The sequence below is a fragment of the Battus philenor genome, unplaced genomic scaffold (genome assembly GCF_028537555.1).
Source record: "Battus philenor isolate CCGP_79_NKW_IND1 unplaced genomic scaffold, ilBatPhil1.0.hap1 SCAF_14, whole genome shotgun sequence".
Taxonomy (NCBI): domain Eukaryota; kingdom Metazoa; phylum Arthropoda; class Insecta; order Lepidoptera; family Papilionidae; genus Battus; species Battus philenor.
In genome coordinates this window covers 10263610-10282979 of record NW_027181676.1, presented here as the reverse complement: position 1 = coordinate 10282979, position 19370 = coordinate 10263610, and the positions used below count along the sequence as shown (strand labels likewise).

At 34.0% G+C, this 19370-nt stretch overlaps 1 protein-coding gene across 1 annotated transcript in view; it reads right to left on the bottom strand.

Moving 5' to 3' along the window:
- Positions 1–19370, bottom strand: part of Kdm3 (Lysine demethylase 3) — a 165866-nt gene that overhangs the window by 36692 nt on the left and 109804 nt on the right. The window contains exon 8 of the mRNA XM_068761134.1: positions 11748–11789. Within this exon, the coding sequence (XP_068617235.1) occupies positions 11748–11789 (42 nt within the window). The remainder of the gene's footprint in view (positions 1–11747; positions 11790–19370) is intronic.

Genomic DNA, 19370 nt, shown 5'->3' with positions numbered 1-19370 from the left:
CCGAGAGCGCTGATAATAAAATGCTTTGGAGCGCAAACAACAAACCGGTTCGCTGGCGTACGAAATATAAAGATTGTTATGACTGTAAAACTGGTCGGATGCCGGCATACAAATGCATTCTAATGAATTATATAAATTTAATTCATTCAAAAAAGTATGAGAAAAATGCTTTAATCTGTCAGGCACATACGTATTTAGCTCTTAGTCATTAAAATTTTATATGCGTCGTATGTAAATTATCAACAAAAGCTTCGGACGGTGATATTTATTTGCAACATAATTCCGTTGACCGCGTCACCTCCGAAACGCGCGGGACAGATATAAATTAAGTGAACATAAAAGACATGAACGAAATTAAAATGAGAAGTCATATAGTGAAAAGTTTACGAGGGGCGCACGAGTCGCTGTCTACGCACACCAGTTGGCGTGGGTTCAATTCCTGTGTGGAGAGTATTTCGGGCACCACGCACGCCTCGCCCGGCGCTGCCGGCCGCGTGTTTACAAATACTAGCGAGCACTCGGTCCGATTCAACGAGCTTTAATAAACACAACATCATAAAGATTGCCTCCAACATTGTGAACTTCTGTGTCTACCCAATTCATTGCATAGTTTCTGATCATCTCATATATTTTACATACATATTTACAAAGTTCGTACTATGACTTGCTTGATCAAAGACTATTAATTAAAAACATGCACGGTGATTGTTTATAGATGTAAAATCTTAAAAGGGGTGAATGGATAGCTCTTTGTGAGCAAAAAGCTTTGACATCAATTTCCAATCAGAGGGACCACTATAAAATTTGTTACTTGAATTTTTTATTTACTTTTTTGCAGGGAAAGATAGTAAACAGTAAATAATTTTGATAAGTAGTGATACGAACTTTAAACGCCTTTTTATATCATATTATCATATGTTATTTATTAATTCAGAAATCACTGATTTTAGAATATGCTGTACCATACATAAATTGACTGCAAATAAGCTATAAATTCATTCACCGCTTTAAAATTTATCTCCTATTTCCAAACACTCTTTGTACAACTCGTTTAATAGTTGCTAGTTATGATTGCCATCGTATGATACCCGTAAGAAAAAAGGGTTGCATCTGGACTAAGGAAATATAAAGTAAAAGGGAGCTAATTGTGTCTATTAATAGTTCAATTTAGATAATTTCACCCAATAATATTGACTTCATAAAAGCGCAAGTGCTAATTTTTCAAAGTCAACCAGATATAAATAATTGACTAATTAGCCTGTAGTCGTGTTCCACGTAGCGGAAGATGAAATCGTGCGAGACGGCAGCGATATCAATGAACCGGTTACCTGGGTAAATCACATAGGTATTGCTTGACTGAATGAGATACAGGGGGCAGCCCCTCGAGACATTGAAGGTAACTTCTTTTTTGATGATCGTGTGAATTGAAACGAGAGTAAATAAAACTATGCTAAGCGAGAATCAAGCAACGAAACATATGTGCACAAAGCTCAGCACGTACCCGCGTTATGACCCATTCAAACGTTAAACCGAGCCGCCTTAATTATTGAATAGCCTAAAGAGAACAATCTATTTTCTGATAATCATATATAAAAGTGAAATCACTCCATGAAAGTTTATTCAAAGCAACTTGTGTTTGATAAATGTTCCAGTAGTAAGCCTTAGCTGGAACGATAACGCAATCTAACTTGTAAAGTAAAATTAAGAATAGTTTAGTAAACTGTGAGTAAAAATACTTTTATTGCAAATGTATATTTAGATACAAAATCAATAAACGGGCAAATTAAACGAAGTTGAAAACTAACTTCTCCATGTACAAATCGAGTTTGTTCAACATTATTTGTGTACGCAACCAATTTTAAATATAGACTTGAAACAAAAAAGAATATTGCCGTAAATATTTCGACATTTACGCCCGGGGCGAGTGCTTATTTTGCGTTTAATAAATTCGCGCTCGATGGTTTCACTTAATTATTTTAGAGCAATGAACTTCCTCTCCGTGGTTTTAACATATTTTTATTTAATTTATACAAAAAATTTAAACTTCTTCAATATCTTTCTTTTTTTAACCTTAAACAGGTTTAAATATTTTCGAACCGAGAAATGATTCTTAAGGTAAAAAAAAAATAGTAGCACATAGCACAAGATTTGAGCACTATGTGTAATAACATAACTAACCTGTCTCCCCGGCGGCATTCAACTAAGACACGACACGTGTTTGCTCACGCGAAGTTATATTTATATCCAAAACTTTAAATCATTATATTTATGTTTCGAGAACGTGAACTTTAAATAAAAAATAATTCATCTGTGTCATTAAAAGCGAGCCTAAGGCGGTGGAAGAAAGCCAATATTGTCGAATAGACCGGGTGAAACGAGTAACGAAACAGGTCAAAAACAAAGTTACACCGACTCGTGCATCGGCAAAAAGAGGTCAGTGACTGCGCAGCGGGGTGGCGATAGCGGGGTGAGGGTGGTAGTACCATAATAATACATTCGGAAAGGAACCCCAAACATCTGCTGCGCATATGTGTTTCGTTTCAAACGTCGGAATAATGCAAGTCGTGCGAGTAACCGCACCGACGCCCCGTGCCCGATGTTTTTGTGCAGTAGCTTTTTGTTGCCTTTACGCTTTATGCTCTCGGCCTTTCAAATCTACAATACCTTTTTTACGATGAAAGGAAATCAATACGATACTGGCGCTGCGAGATGTAGCGATACAGAAAACCTTTAGGAATTCCTGCTTTAATCATTGTACCTGTGCCAGTGAGCGCAATCGGTTATTAGTCACGAGCGAGATTTAGCAACGGTTAAATAGCCGAGCCTCAATTAAGTCGGCTCGCTCGCATCGGTGCAGTTCTCGGAAGATTCGTGCGATTTTGGACGGCGGCCAGACACTTTCTACGCTCAAAAGCGAACGCAAAACTGACATTCATAAACTGCCTCCTATGTTTAGCGACGATAAATTATTACTTTATACAATTTAACGGACTTTATTCGTTACTACACAATATTGATAAAAAAGTGTAATAACTGTCATACAATTAATTATATTCCTTCCGTGCACTAAAATAAATTATTATTATTATTTGACCTCTACTGTCAACGGCAATGTCGAAAGTTTGCTTGAAAAAAAGTAATTTCGCGTGTATTTTTATTGTTAATTCTCTGTTTAACAAGGTCTTTAACTGCTTTTATCTAAGTCTATCAAAAGCTACACAACTTTTGATCAGAAATGATTTTGATGAAAATTTTGTTTACATTGTAAATTATCAATGGTGAATAAAATGTTTATTTTATTTTATATTCGATTTAACTGGCCATAGATGGCTATTCAGTCTTGTATGCTGTCTCTATTATGCCAGTTCTTGCGATGAATAATTAAAGTAAATCTAGAAACTTAAGATTAACTTAATCTAGAAGCAAACTTTGCTGTATAGACCTATTTAAAAACACGTAAGTAGTTAGATGTAATTCTAACAATTTTTGAAAGTATCCTCTTTATGGCAATTTATCGCCTGTATACATACATGACATGGAGTTTTAAAAATTCGAAATAAACCTAAAGAATAACTGTGAAAAGTACAGGGAAAAGTAATCAGTATTTGTTATATACGTTTTAACGAGGCTCTTAAGAAGCGCACTTTGCATTGCAATAAAGAAACAAATATTACTTCACAGTGGTATAATGGCGTTATCGCGGCGAATCCGGCAGATAAATCGTGTGCGCGGGCGACGAGCGGGTCGCGGGAGGCAGGCGAGTCCCGTTAGGAGAAAGTAGTCGTACAGCAGGTAAGCGCGGTTCGTGACGCCGCGCTCGACCGGCCATCTTGTGGAAACATTCGATTCGATATTATCAAATCAACCCAACATGGCGTCGAACATAAAGATCAGATGGAGATTTATTTTTTAAATCACGTCTGTTATTGTGTTAAGGATGTTGTAAAAGTGACCGCAAAACAAAACTGTCTGAGTTAATTGTGGGCTCTTGGATCTTCTCCACAAGGCGGAAGAGAAAATCAAATCTGGAGAAATAATAGTATGTATGTAGGTGCCTGAGCCGAAACTTCCCAGGGCCTTTGAACTCGTAACCTTAAAAGAAGTTTTAGGCTAAGCGCTCTCTGTGCCCCGCCCCTGCAAGTGCCACTTGGGTAGCAGAATCTTCTTTCCATTCGTGCACTCTTGTCAGAGTGGTCGTGGTCATGCCCCGGTCGGTGCTGGTTGGCTCCCGCTGCTCTCGCTTAAGGTCGCCATGTAGCAGAAAACGTATGTCATAAAAATGTCAATACAGAAGAGTTTGATCTTATTCTAGTTTGTGTGAAATTAACCACTTCCAGCATTCTTCCAATGACGTAAACGAGTGGCCACTTATCGATTCTACGTGAACAATAATATGAATAAATGATTGAATAACACATCAAACAATTTAATTTTTGAAACTAAGCTCTTAATACTCGCAATTATTCGCCTGTATCCGTCTCTTTAGTGCACATAAATTTGATGCGACAAATCGTATTACAGTAATGCAGATACACAGTAGAAAGCCTAATTCACTTTCTCTTTTGTACCGAATTCTGCAAAGAAAACAATACTCCGTGCAGCGACGGTTTTAATTAAAAAGAACGCCAGTCGTCTTTAGATACGATTCTGTTTCTGCTATAGCATTGTCCGCCGGGTGACCCTTGTCATTAATAAATCATTTCGACATACGTGGGGCGTCTCACCTAAAACCTATTTTTAGTAATTTTTTAATAAACCGAAAATTTCAATGGATTGGGACTTACTTCTGCTGACATTACTCCCCCACCGGACCCTAGAGCGCTACAAGCTGTTTGCCACTGAACATTACATACATACATGCATTAATCATTTTCTATTGTATTAATTTGTACATTGCATGGTATTATGTGCATATTATATGCGTGCACGTATTGTGAGTTTTATTTTGTACTGTCACCCCGTACATAGTCACGTCTCATTAAAGTTAATTAGTGACTGGTCAAATAAGCATAACAATAAAACCGCAATGACTGCTACTACTTGAAGGATTTATCGGCCTGTCACATTTCAATATTACAAATAAATTAATGTAACATATTTAAGAGTCACTTTATACAGGTGATTGGAAATAGGTGTAAATGCTTTAAAGCTATTTGCTGACATATGAGCTCTACATTCACCGCTTTAAACCTTCGACTGATCATCCTGTAGATAATCGCTTTACCAGCAAAACATGTTATTACTTTGTTTTCACTGATTACGTGTTGAAATGTATAAGAGATGTTTTCCCCGCGGATCGATCGATGCAATTCAAATCACGAGCCGACTTTATTAACATACAATCATTATACAGCCGCATGCTCACTCGATACATCATACCTACTTTGTTCTATTGTTTCAATGGCTAGCATTTGAGTCACCGTAATGTTATCGTAACAACTTTCAATCATTAAAGTATAAAAAGACACGTGTATTGTTAAAGGTAATCTAATCCGTAAATATGTTGTCAAATAATAGATTTTTTTTGGTGCCGGGCTATCAATGCTGCCCAATGTGTGGCAGTGGCAGAGCGCATCGAGCGCTTAACCTCTTTAAAAGTAGCGAAGGACGAAGCCTCCCTCGGGAGCCTCGGCTCGAGCTGCTACGTACTTTTTTCACGCGTGAACCTTTTTACGTAAGATGTGCAATTTTTTCGTATACTTCTGTAAACGACTGTTTACTTTTGGTATTTTATGTCACGTTTCTAAATTTCAAGAGACTGTTATTTTATTGGAATGACCAAATGTGCGTCTATTACGGTATACTTTAGTTCTAGAAATTTACATAGTATTCGAAACATAATTTACTATATAATACTTCTACTATATAATATTTTGTTTCCAATTACGTACATATTTACCGTATTTTTATGAAACTCTTATAAGTGAGATAGTTTCGCCTTGTAGATCTGTAAATTAGAAACTCGTATTAGTGAGAGACCTGTAAAAACAGACCGCCGTCCCATTAGCTTTGCCTTATTCAAGTTTGACTGTATTAAATAGTCATATAATTCATACCTTATATTATAGTTTTAAATTCAACGCAGATATATTTCTTCTCTAGTCTCAATCGATTATAGTTTCTCTTGGTGCAGTAGATACAACAGTGATAGGCCACGTCTGTCTTTTCAAAAAACCTTACCTACTACAAGCAAATAATTACGATAATGTATATGTGTACAGGCAACTAAGATTAATATTTAATGCAATATGCTCATTAATCACTTTTTTTTAGTACGAACAAACATAATAATCGTAACGACATACAGTTACAGGTATTATAGCATTAAAGAAAAGAACGTATAGTTCATTAGCCAACAAAAAGCTTTTAAGATTTCACTCCTATTTCCAATCATCCTGTACAATGTAAATATTTTGAAATATAATACTTTAATTAATTTTTTAGATTGTCGTTTGAACCCATAGATATCTTCTGCAAGGCATAAACCTCCCTCAAAGATATATATTGGGGAGATATAAGATAAACGCCAAGCTTGTCAGGGTTGGCTATCAAAATGTGGTATTACGGTACGCAGAGGACGCTACTGTCCATCCTCTAGAAGCTTGTTGGTGAGCAGTGGCAATCCTATATAATCAATGCATGACTGTGAATTATACAAAATTTTGGCCCGGGAATCGAACGCGGTTACGACTGCAAGTCTCATTTCTTTACCACTGCTCGATCTTTTGAATAGTGTTTACTATATACATTAATTCACAGCGAATGAGGTAAATATATCCTTTAAAGCTTTTACTCCTACAACAAAACACCCGTATAATGAATAGTTTGCGACGGCGTAACAAAATGTATACATATAACACAGTATTATAATTTGCACTGTAACTATTTTAATGAATAATAATTGTGCTTACTGATAACTTATTAAATAAAAATAGTTATTAATGGGCATTCGTGATTACGAATCCGTGTCGTGTTCGAATTACAGATGTCTGACGCGGGTGATTATTTATATAAACAAAACAAAGATAAATTCCTCATTCGTATTCTTATAAAACATATTATATCAATTAGTTTCCTTAATTGATTTATTTAAATATTTTATTAAAGACTTGATTTACGGCTGTAACGAAATATAATTACCGTTTGTTATTGACTTGATTTTGAGAATACACAATAATTATTCATTGCGCCGTCAAGAGTACAGTTAGTTAAGAACAATGAGAAAAACATTACGAGTGGAAAACAATTAACCTTTCTGCGGGAACTTGGTATCAGTTTGTTATTTTAGTTCAATGAAGTGAACATCATTTTTGTAATAAAGGTCTTCGATATTGCAAACAAACAAACACAATTGTTAACGAACGCGGAACGAGTAAATATTTAACAATTAAAATACTAAAAAAAATATGCAAATAGTACATAAAAAGTAGCAGGCCGTAAAATTTGTCAAAAACTAAAAGTTAAAACGCCGTGCCATTAGGAACGATTTTTAATCCCTTTCGAAAAAGCCGCAAAATTAGGAAGTGGTAACATCATCAAACAAAAGAACTCAACATTTATTTATTTCTATTTTTATAATTCTGGTATGTCGTTTGTGGTTGTACTAGTTATTTAAATATATTTAAAAAAAAACTACATTGATACATTCAAATGTACTAAATAACAACAAATTTAAACTAAAATTAAAAATAATATTGCCACAAATGCATCTAATTTAAATTTATTTATAATAGATTTTTTGGACTTTTTAAGTTTTGTGCCTGTATGCTTGACAATTATATGTCGTAATCACTCGTCTTTTTTACTATTGGACTCCACATCAGCATTTTTAGAAACAATCTAGATACAATTAGTGTAACATGTTCCATGAATACCATGAATAAATGATGAACAAACCAATTGATATAACTATGTACACGATAATGAAAATTTGTTTAACTCTTTACAAAAAGTACTTGCTTACAGCGATCGGTGCTCGTAAAGTGTAGGGCAATTACGGACTCGAACGCGAGGGCAGCCAGCGTGGGTCTTATAGAAAGTCACGCGAAATTGTACGCTTCGCAACCGGTTGTGAACCAATGTGTATGGATCGAGCCTTGATGTTGTTGCCATAATGTCGTGTAAAGACGCCAAGTTTGATCAGACTAAATATGTCTACTTTACGCCTTGAAATAATAATATATTTCAGTCAAATATGAACACAAGATTTCCAAACAACTTTAATGTATTGTTACATTTGAACTGTAACACTAAATATCTATAATATCATTGGTATTTGATAAAATAAATTATAAACACTCACATGGAAAATTACTCAAATCATATTTCTACATAACTGGCAAATGTCATAGCGGTAACATTTATCTTTCGATAACGTTTGATATCGTAGCTATAATAAACAGATAAAAAAATCACAAAAATAAGGCGATGTTACAACATGATAGCATTGATAAGATATCGATAAACCATGGTTGATAAGGAATACGAGCGTAGTGTACACTAATTAAATAAAAGGCAAATTATTTCGTTGCATTCTCTACTTGTTTATTATTATATATTAAATTATAACTTTTCCTTCTATTTTTACCCCGTGTACCCACACGTGTCATTTAACGTTAAAAGTAGGTTGACTTGTGACATGTTGTAAAACCGTTAGTAGGGCTAATGTTTAGCTGTTTGTCACCAAAAATCTTGAAAGTTTTTATATCTATTTACCATCAACCTGTATCAAGCGATCACACTGAAACTTTTAAAAAACAACGAGCCAATATTTTTTGGCAAGGACAAAGTCTGCAGGAATAGATAGTAAACAATAATTAGTTAGTTTGAAAACCCATTTTCTTACTATATCATCTTGGCGTTATTTATTATATCTTAAACCATTGATTTTTGGGCAGGGTGTACGATACATTAATTGACAGCAAATGATCTATAAATTCAATTCTTGAAAGCTTTTACTACAACTGTAACCAATCATACTGTGTATTTATGTTAAGTCTTACAAAAAAAAATATACCACAACAGTTACAGTTCTTTCAAAGATACCTTTAAAATATATTTATAGTGCGAATATTTATTTAAACGTACGCCGAGTTTGCCAGTACTCTAGATAAAACATTTTATAGGCATTAGCATTAACAAATGACAAACATTAGATCCGTCTTTAGGGCAACGAACTTTCAATATGCGGGCTCATTAATGCAATAAAGGCAATCGCCAGGCCACTTGCTGGTGGCAAACCAGTGCGGGAGACTGCCAATTATAACGGTATAGCCGCTACCTCGCTACCTTTGCCTGCTTGTTCACTTTACAACTCATAAAAACGTTAGCAAGAAACTTGAATTCGTTTCACACAAGTAAATTATTTTGCGAGCATTCCAAGTTTTCAGCAACTTAATTTTTAAATTGTTTCCGCTAAAAGAAACACAATTGCATTCTTTCGTAACACTCATTCCTAGTTCTTATTAAAGCAGATTTTATGACATTGTTAATACACAGACGTCTGCTCCTATGTAGTTATAGCAAATAGATAAAAACAAAAGATAAGATATTCGTTTTAGTACTAGGCTATATCTATTGAAATATGGCTGATATGTGTGACAAATATATACTTCACGTAAGAAGCGAACATGACAATGTAAATATTTAGAACAATAATTTTTTTTTTCAAAGACAAGACAAACCTGTTAAACTGTCACATGAAGCGAAAACCAATTTTTCCTACTTACGTCAACAGATCGGCACGATAAGCTTCATAAATTCAATATTACGTATTATCTTTCTTACAATACCAAAAGTCTTCATAAAATAGTAATAAAAAGGTTATCATGGTATGCGCAGACGAGATGAACCGGTTTTATTACGAGTTGGATTATGAAATGTAGTTTATATTATCTGTGGAACTGATTAGCCCCGCTTGCGTACTTTCACCGGCGACTTTCTTACTCTGGTCGGACTCGTTCGTTTGACCTCTCTAGAGCTAAATTGGCTTTGTTCTCTGGCCTTTGTACGTGCCAATCATTGTACGCGAAATATACTCGCTAGAATAATGGACGTCAATGTCAATGCTGACGAAGTTTCGATTTCAATTTATCTTAAATAATAGAACTCAAACTTGTCATGACAATCACCAAATAACGCTTCACAAAATAGTTATTTATTTACTTAAGCAAGCCCAATAAATACGTATTCGGTTGACCATTTCAATGTCAACGTCTTGAGTATTAAAAATATTAGTAGAAGTTAAAAAAATATTTCTGCAATAAAGCTTCTATAACTTAATAATGTCTCAAAATTAAACAAATTATGTGAAATAAATGTATTTACCTATTGTAATCTCACCGTTATGTGCGTGTATTGTGTAGACATTAAATAACGTAAAGACAATTAATTGATAGTGAACCGTTAAAACATTCATCATTTCCGTAAAACTACGGCGTTAATAAGCAGGTGTCCTCAAATACACCCCGCATCGTAAACCCCCGACAACAACAGTCGTAATTGCCTCATCCCACGATCAGAAGTTCAACAACATCAACAAAAAATCGAGAGACCGGTTCTCGGGCGTTGCTATAAAATTGTTTCGAAGCTGTTCATGTCATGAATATTCGTTAAATTAAAACTATGTTTTTATATATACGAGATTTGAGATATTGCGCACATGGTACATACCTTTGATTATAATAACTTCACTCTTTATTTAAATTAACAACAAAAATTTTAACACTGTAAAGCAACTATTTTATTTTCACCGCACGTTGTTATTCTAATATTATTCAATTTTACCATCGTAGATTCTTAAGAACATCAGAAAATGATTCGTTCATCAATAACATCCATTTTTATAGAATGATAACAGAATAGATTATGTTACAAGTCTTATGATCGTAATAAATATTTAAAGGGCATAGTCAGGTCAATACATAATGTTGACACAAGAATAATCTATTTCTGTGTTCTATGAACGAAGTAGGTAAAAGAACAAAACATTATGTAGAAATATTTATCAAAAGCGCTGTGACCCCGTTACTCGGATGCCGAATTGAAATTTAGATCGTGTAATGATAATAACAAATGTATTTGCCGTCCGCGGCGACCTCTGCTTTTTAATGCGCGAATAGTGTGATGCATAAACGAGGCACGGCACATACATACGCAGATGACGCTCGAGAAACAAAAACACTCATTTGAATGTAAAATTAAGGAATACTTGATATGAATGCTGATTTTGTTTTCAAGCCTTTTAAAAATCCTTACGCTGGGAACTTTCCTGCTATTCAAATAAAACATTTACAATAATATTAAATTTGCTTTAATTGGAAGCGGTTAATAATTTCAACGTTGTGTATTTGATACAAAAGAATATCTAAATTTTTAGATTGCATAAATATAAAAAAATTGTAGCGAAGTATGGGTATATAAAAAGAAATACTAAATACAAGCAATTCAACCAATTTTCAACTGACGAACGCAAGTCAGAAAAAACAAATAGTAACAGTAGCTGCGCAAATTTTTATATCTTATTAAGAAAATTATATGTTCGAAAAATATTTTCTAGAACAAATTTAAAGCACGAGAACCCTCAAGCGGCACGTAAATAAAAGATGTATGAAACGGTTGCGTTAGAATGACGACAACTGTACGCTGGTCATTTGGTATTAAAATCGTATCCAACGTATAACGTGATCAATATATGCCCATTGAATTATTTATACTTGAATGGCAAACAAAATGTAAATGCATTTTACCTTTTTTGTTTATCTCGACTAGCTCGAGCTCTTGGGTGGGGCCTGAAAGAAAAAGAAAAAATATTAGTTATTTATTACATACTTAAGGAAGTAAACAAATCAAATTTGAAATGAAATTAGACTATTACATGTATTTGAATAAGTGACGAATTACAAAAATAAAAACAGCTGCAACGTTCATCAGTTCAATGGTTAAATATTTAGCCACGGAATATTTATGAAGCCTACAAGAATGGCGGGCGTATACCGGTTTTCATAACCTGTTTTTGTTAGTAAAAGGCGCTCGGAATAAACAACCTCATTTTATTTTGTTCAAACCTATTACCTGTTTTTTCCCCTTTGGAGATTTGCCGGTGGTCTAGAATTTACATCGAACAGTTTACCTCAACCAACTTGTAAAAGAGTTAGTTACTCCTGAGTACACCAAATAATTTAAACAATCTTTTTATGGTTTTCACCTCATTTGTAATATAAGTATTGCTTTTAGTATTTAGAAAAAAGCTATTATTATTTTGGAACAATATTTACATTGTATATCTTAAAAAGTTTTGTAGTATAAACGAACGGGTACGGATTTCCTCAGCACCTTTTTATTTAAAGACGAGGAATCTTTTTTAGTAAATATTTCGCCGCAATTTTTTAAGTTTGTAAAGAGCAGGTGCACATTGCGACGTAGCTATCATTTAATATCTATGAATATTTGCCCACATTGTCGCAGCCGTAGAAGCAGCTGGCGGTTTAGTAAACCATGAAATACATGCGTCACATGTGGCGGGTAGGTGATTACACTGCCAACGCGTCACCCCAGGCGCTGCTGCGATTACGATTGTAAGTTTGATAACTGGTTTATTTATATTCTAAATATTACATATAATTCAACCGTTAGTTTTAATTAATTCTCAAAGGTTGAACAATTACTTTGACAAATTAAATAATAAAAGTTTAAACAAGGTTTTTCTAATCTTCTTTCCTTGAGTTATTTAATATTAATAGGATTTTATTCACGCAAACATGTTTTAAGTTATAGATAAACTGTTCCACCTATTCTGAACCGCAACCAACTTGGGAAAGTGGATTTCCGCGCCGCAATAAATTAATCAAAAATGTTCGTCATCCATTATTGTATTAAAAGCGTGCAACGAGAAACAGTTGAATATTAATAGCTTGTATAGCTCGACTGACATTTTATTGGAACCGGTTCTATAAGTTATGCAATAGAAACGTATCCACATAATAACGCGAAGCGGTCGCTCGCTGTTTAATATAATCACCTGTCAATACTTGTGAAATATCTTACGACGATTTGTGAAATTTTTCTTAGATGTTTGTGACGGTACATTCAGTATTCTAGATACAATATTTTGCCTGTTGATGTTTTTTTTTTGGTGGAATATTTTTAAAACAGGATATAGATGTAAAAACTTCAAATTTACTATGTGGTAATCCGAATTTTGAAAACACTTTGTCTTATTATTTTATTATAACTTTAATAGATATCCTTGAACAAAAAAGTTAAATAATGCAAATAATGCAAAAAATGGTTTTTTTTTCTAATAAGTTAATTTACTTGAATGGCAATCTTAGCATTGTATTATTTTGTATAATCCATATGGCAGCGCAGGTGGATGTAGCGAAATTAATTAATAGTAAATTTATTTAGAGCTATTACTTTATTTAGTCACTGGTATTTATCTAGAGACCTTAAATTCCACGTTATATTCGAAACGACGGAATATGACTGTATAATAAAAAGAACATAAATAGTAAATAGATATAAATATAAACTAGAATAATATTATCTGTAACATCGGAAAAGAAATTAAAAAAACATGTACACTGTATATAATACCTGTGTGAAATGTAAAAGAAATGTAAATAATAATAAACATAACGTAATAATAAATAATATTTTAAATTTTGATATCATTACAATTCCCTAATTCGTACAAAAGTTACGTGAAACTTTAATAAGATTTGAAATAATAAAATCAATTCGTCTGTAAATATTGCTTAAACATATTTTTGATAGAGCCCATGATCGCACGATTACGGACTAACATCCGACCACATGTTGAAGATATGAGAGCGCACAAAAATCTATTTCACCCTTTAAGGCACCGCGCGAGCACCTTTCTTGATCGGCATGCGACCTAACCAGTCCCCAGAACTGGTTAGAACGTGAGAAATGGGCACTCGAGCGCGTACGTTGCCCGATATACCTCGTGGGTGATATGTTAGGATAATTTCATTGGAATAACATCAACACGGGAAGAAATAACACAACATCTTTTGGAAATTTTGGATAACATTTAATTGCAACGATGATTTTTTATTGTTTATCAGTAACATGAAAGCAATATATGCTCAGATAGTTTATAATAAATGAAATTATGGGTAACTGCACGAATGCATTGCATATGGAACTGCTTAGTCTGTGTGATGAATCATTTATATTAAAATAAAAAACACAAAATGCATTCACACACTCATATTTATGTCAAGCAAGAATAATTATTTACAATTAAATGTATATTTAAAACCGTTCAATATTACGTCAAAGTATTAATAGTCTTTATTTATAAGCCAGACATACTAATACAAAACCATTAAGAATAACAATATATAAATAGCATGATTTAACTTCGTGGAAGTGATAATAACTAGAAACTGGTAATCTTACTAAGAAATCTGTTACAATATTGGAGGAATGTTTCATTATTTTAACTTTATTAATATAGAAAGTTGTTGTATTAATAAAGTTCCTACTTTAAATACTATTAAATAACGTATAAAGCCTTTATTTATGATAAATGGAAAGTTATTTAACCGTTGTGAACTGGTTTCTCGGGAAAAGGAGTTGTATTCTTTTAACGAGTACGCAGTCGTTAAATGAAGAGAACGGCGATGAGGATTGAAAACAAAACCGCACTTGGCAAACATTTGCGTTGTTAAACAGATAAATAATACGAGCGGTCTGGTGCGGCTCGATATAGACTATAAATAGCTGTGTTTTCATAAGCCCAATATGAGAGTTTACGCAGAGCTAGTGTCGAGGAATGAGGTCAAACGAGTTGGCATACGTTCTCTGTTGAAATATGGCAACTTCAATAATACGGACGCTTCACTTCAAAGCTGCTTGATGCGATGACAAAACAAGTGAAATTGTTAACGCGATATCGACGTGCCCATTTATTTATACGTCAAGTTGAAGATTACAACACTACATACAATTAATTACACGAGAAGTCAATTAAAACGCAGCCAATCCATCCAGCACCTTATAAACGTAAAGTGCGATTGATAACTAGCATGTAATTGAAAAAAATTATAACAATATTCCGGAATTGATAAAGTGTTCACAATAAAAAGAGAATATTACGACTGCACACCCATTTCTTTGTAGAAACATTCCAACACTACCAAGGCTCGTTAATCGCACCGACTTATCGTCTCCAAAATTATCTGAATGAAGTCCTGTTTATAAATCATTGAAATTACGAAGCATTTGGTGTATAATACTTTCTTTTGACAGTCGTCTCGGTAACTTGAAAAAAAATAACTTTCTTATTCATCATCATTATTACATCAACCGATGGACGCCCACTCCAAATCAAAGGCCTCTTCCAAAGACGGCCACGACTTGCACTGCTCGCACCCACTGACATCCGCAACCCTAACTATATCGTCCACCTACTGAGGGTCCTATCCACGCCTCGTGTCGCCACGTTCGTGTCGCCACACAAGAAACTCGTCCTCAAAAAATCTTGGTCAACTCGTATGAAAACAAGTTATTATATGTATTTTCCTAATGCTTATAAAACTGATGTTAATCATCCAACAACTAAGATTAATATATATAAACAAATTATCATTATAATTTGTGTGTGCATACAGTCAATAGTAAAATATTGACGAAGTCCGGCGATGTCGCGTTAAATATAAATATGTTCGGAATGAGGTCATGTGACGCTGCTTCTCATTCGATAATGTAGTAGGATTCATTAATTTGTAATAGGTTGCACGCGCATATAAATGAGTTTATTTACTTACTTAAATGTACAACGATAACAAGCAGTCGACCATGGACAACACAAAATTAGCACAACTGTATCGTTTCACTATATGTTTACACGTTTCTGGCCTACAATTGTACAGAACTTTGCTGTGTCCTTAAATATTATATTGAAAATAATTGTAATGTAAAATTTTCAAACAGCTATCGATAAAAGTCATTCTTTCATGTTCATTTAAATACAAAAGATAAACATAGTTTAAGTTAAAAGTGGCTATTACAAGAATTAGAGTAAATATTGATCTCGAAGAACGGCAATGATGCAGAGACGTAATTATCTGTTAAACTATATATAAACTATAAGCATGCGCAATAGTACAGTTGTATTTAAATCGCGAGTTTGAGGTTTATATACAAGTAATATCGTTGAGTTGATGTTTGTGACAATTGTTTGTTCTTAATAAAAAAAAAACTTTTTAGCGACATTCTTATATATCGTATGACATATAAAAATTAAAAAGATATAGCAGGAACTATTCGCATTTCACAATAAAAATATTAATGATTAATGGCTGTACGTCAACTTAAAGGCTTTGTACATTTTTTCTTCGAAAAGTACAAGTATTAATGGTTAGTTGAAGAATAAAACAATTTTCTTATTGTTAACAACAACAAATTATAATTAAACCATCAGAAGTGAACTTGAATTGCGTGCACGAATCCAATTTCACAAAAGAATCACAGAAGCAATAAAGGTCATTGAAAAGCCATGCGATCTCAGTTCCCATGGCCGTCGGAAACAATAACAGAATCGCGAGTCTCGCTCACATGAGCGGGCGAACAATCGACCGAGCGGGAACAGTGGAGCAGAGAGCGTTGTAAATCAAGCCAAGCGTCGCGTGCACCGGCGAGCCATAGATCCTCGCGTTTCGTTTCTGCGCGCCTTCTCGCGCGTCGTCGCTTATAATTACCGAGTACTTTCGCCAACCGACGGCCGACGCCATCTTGCTATTTATACTGCAAAATGGCCGACAACGCAAAGCACGTGTTGTTTCTTTTGTTATTTAAAACGGCCAGCGCTGGTGCATGTATGTAGTGAAATGCGAATTTATTACGCGGCTTCCTTGTGAGTTTATTTTTCAATTCCGAAGTCGTGCGATTTCGGACGAGCGAACAAGGACCCTGTAGAAATTTACATTGAATAGAGGGGCCGTTAAGTCGCGGTGTGACTGCCTGCCAACGAAGGTCACCTTGGCCATCCGACCATAGTTATCTCAATATCTTAGTGCCAAAGGTGTAAATGAATCTTGTTTCTTGTCGGTTTTTTACCTCACTATCGCGATAAAATAACTATACATGATAAAGTTATGAATTATATTAACGGCGATAAGCGAACTTTGAAAACATTTTAAGTGTACGACCAAATATTAAATAATGAAACATTTGCAAGGACTTTTTTTTAAAGCAGAGAATAACATTAAGAACAAATGAAAATATGGATAAAGAGAATATGAACAAGAGGAAAAATTAATACACGTAGTCAACAGTCGTTATCGACCTGCGACTGTATGATAACGAAATCGCATAACTAATAAACATGACACTAACAAAGATAACGTTTGTCTCAAGCATGTGGGTCAAACAAATGAAGTGATATAATACCACACATGCGCGTCATGATATGAAGCATGTAGATATTATTACACCGGCATACATATATCTATTACTGTACTTTGTGTCATACCAACAATTGCAAGTAACTATCAACGGAAATTCTAAGACTCGTTTTTCCTTTTCATTTTGTTTGTAATCGTTTCAACATTATTTTATGTATATATAACATTATATACAATGAATCTAAATTCAATCTCAAGTGTTGCTCATTTTATATTATCGGAGAAGAAATTAACAGTTTTTTTTTTCTTTTTATATCTAAAGACGTTATGAATTCCTTTACATAATTCAAAATCAAGTAAAACTTCTATTAGCATGTTTGTAAATTAAAATTGAAAACCTTACGAAATCTAGACGGTATATTTATTATTTCTAACTCATAGATCCAGAACCAATCGTAATAATTAAATACAAGCAAACTTTTACGATTAGATGATTTCCTGTTATCGTAGTTATTCGGCGTATGGAACTAAATTTGAAGACAATTTAAATGCAAATTTGTCACAAGCGTTTAGCATTCAGCAACTCGTGCAGAGCATCGACTGGTGGATATAAGTCCGTACCGGCGGCTTTTAAATATGTATGAACGAGCACTTAAACATAACACGCACGCACATAGCCGTGACACACATCCTCACTTCGAAATTAACCTATTCGCACTCGAAACATTATTGAGGCGATATAAAAAGTAATACGTCCCACTGTTTATGCAGAAAAAAACATTTTATATAGTCTTTTTATCTCCAATTCAATAATTTTTAACTTCCGCTTGAGTTCCAATAGTTGGACGAAGGCAATGGCCCCATTTTGTATATTAATGTGCTACTGTCAATATTTGATTCAACGCGGAATGTGCCACACGAAAACCGGTATTTGTTTGGAGATATGACGAAAAAGCAAACAGTGTGTTATACTAGTGTTCTGAGAATGACGACCATGACATCACATCGTGGGATAACGTTGTAAAAATGCAAGTAAATAAAAAAATAAAACACACTGATAACAGTTTCACTTAACAAACATGAAATTGAACTTCAGTTCCTATCTATAAGCCATTAACGTACCATTTGTAATATATTTATATTGTTGTGAAATATATGCAATCTGAAAGTAATGATTCCAAGAAATGACAACTTTATAATACAAGTTTGCTGTAACAATATACATTGAGATTCTATCGTCAAAACGAACACTAAGCAAAAACGTAAATTGAGAACTGCAATGCACAATGCAAAAGAAAAGAGAATGAAGCATGCAGAGTGATGGCGCGCGACGTGGGAAAGCGAATGGCGGGCATTGTCGGCAGCCATTTTGGAGTAGGTCTGTTCGAAAAACATCACATGTCCGCTTAGCAACGACGTGTGTGCGATAAACGAACCGAAACAATTCATACACACCACGTGCTCTTGTTGTTTACGATATTAAATTAAGGTTAACTAATGAGTATCGTTTAAGTAAATTGTTGCGTAATTGCTTATGATATATTGTTTTTCCTACACTTTCATTCGTATTAATTGAAACTGATGTATATTAACTCAAGTATGTATATATTTTAAAACAGAAAATATTTAATAACATCAACTTACAGGGAAAGAATTACTTATAATATTTTGAATTTGTTTCCTTTTAATAAAACAGATATCTCCATTCGTTAACCATTTTAATAATACTCTTTCCCGGTAAGGTATGTTCTAAATACGTAACCAATAAACAAGGCGTATAATGAAGATGATTCATGTTTTAAAACTTGATAAACCGGTATGCGATAAAGAAACACATATTTAGATATGTTTCTGTATGCCGCTACCGCAAAGCGACCAATTAGCATGCCTAAGTACTTATACAACAGAACTTGTAATGGTGAAGGGTTCGTCACTAGCTCATACTATACATATTAAAGATTTTTTTGACAAACATTTCCCTCAGCTCAATCACGC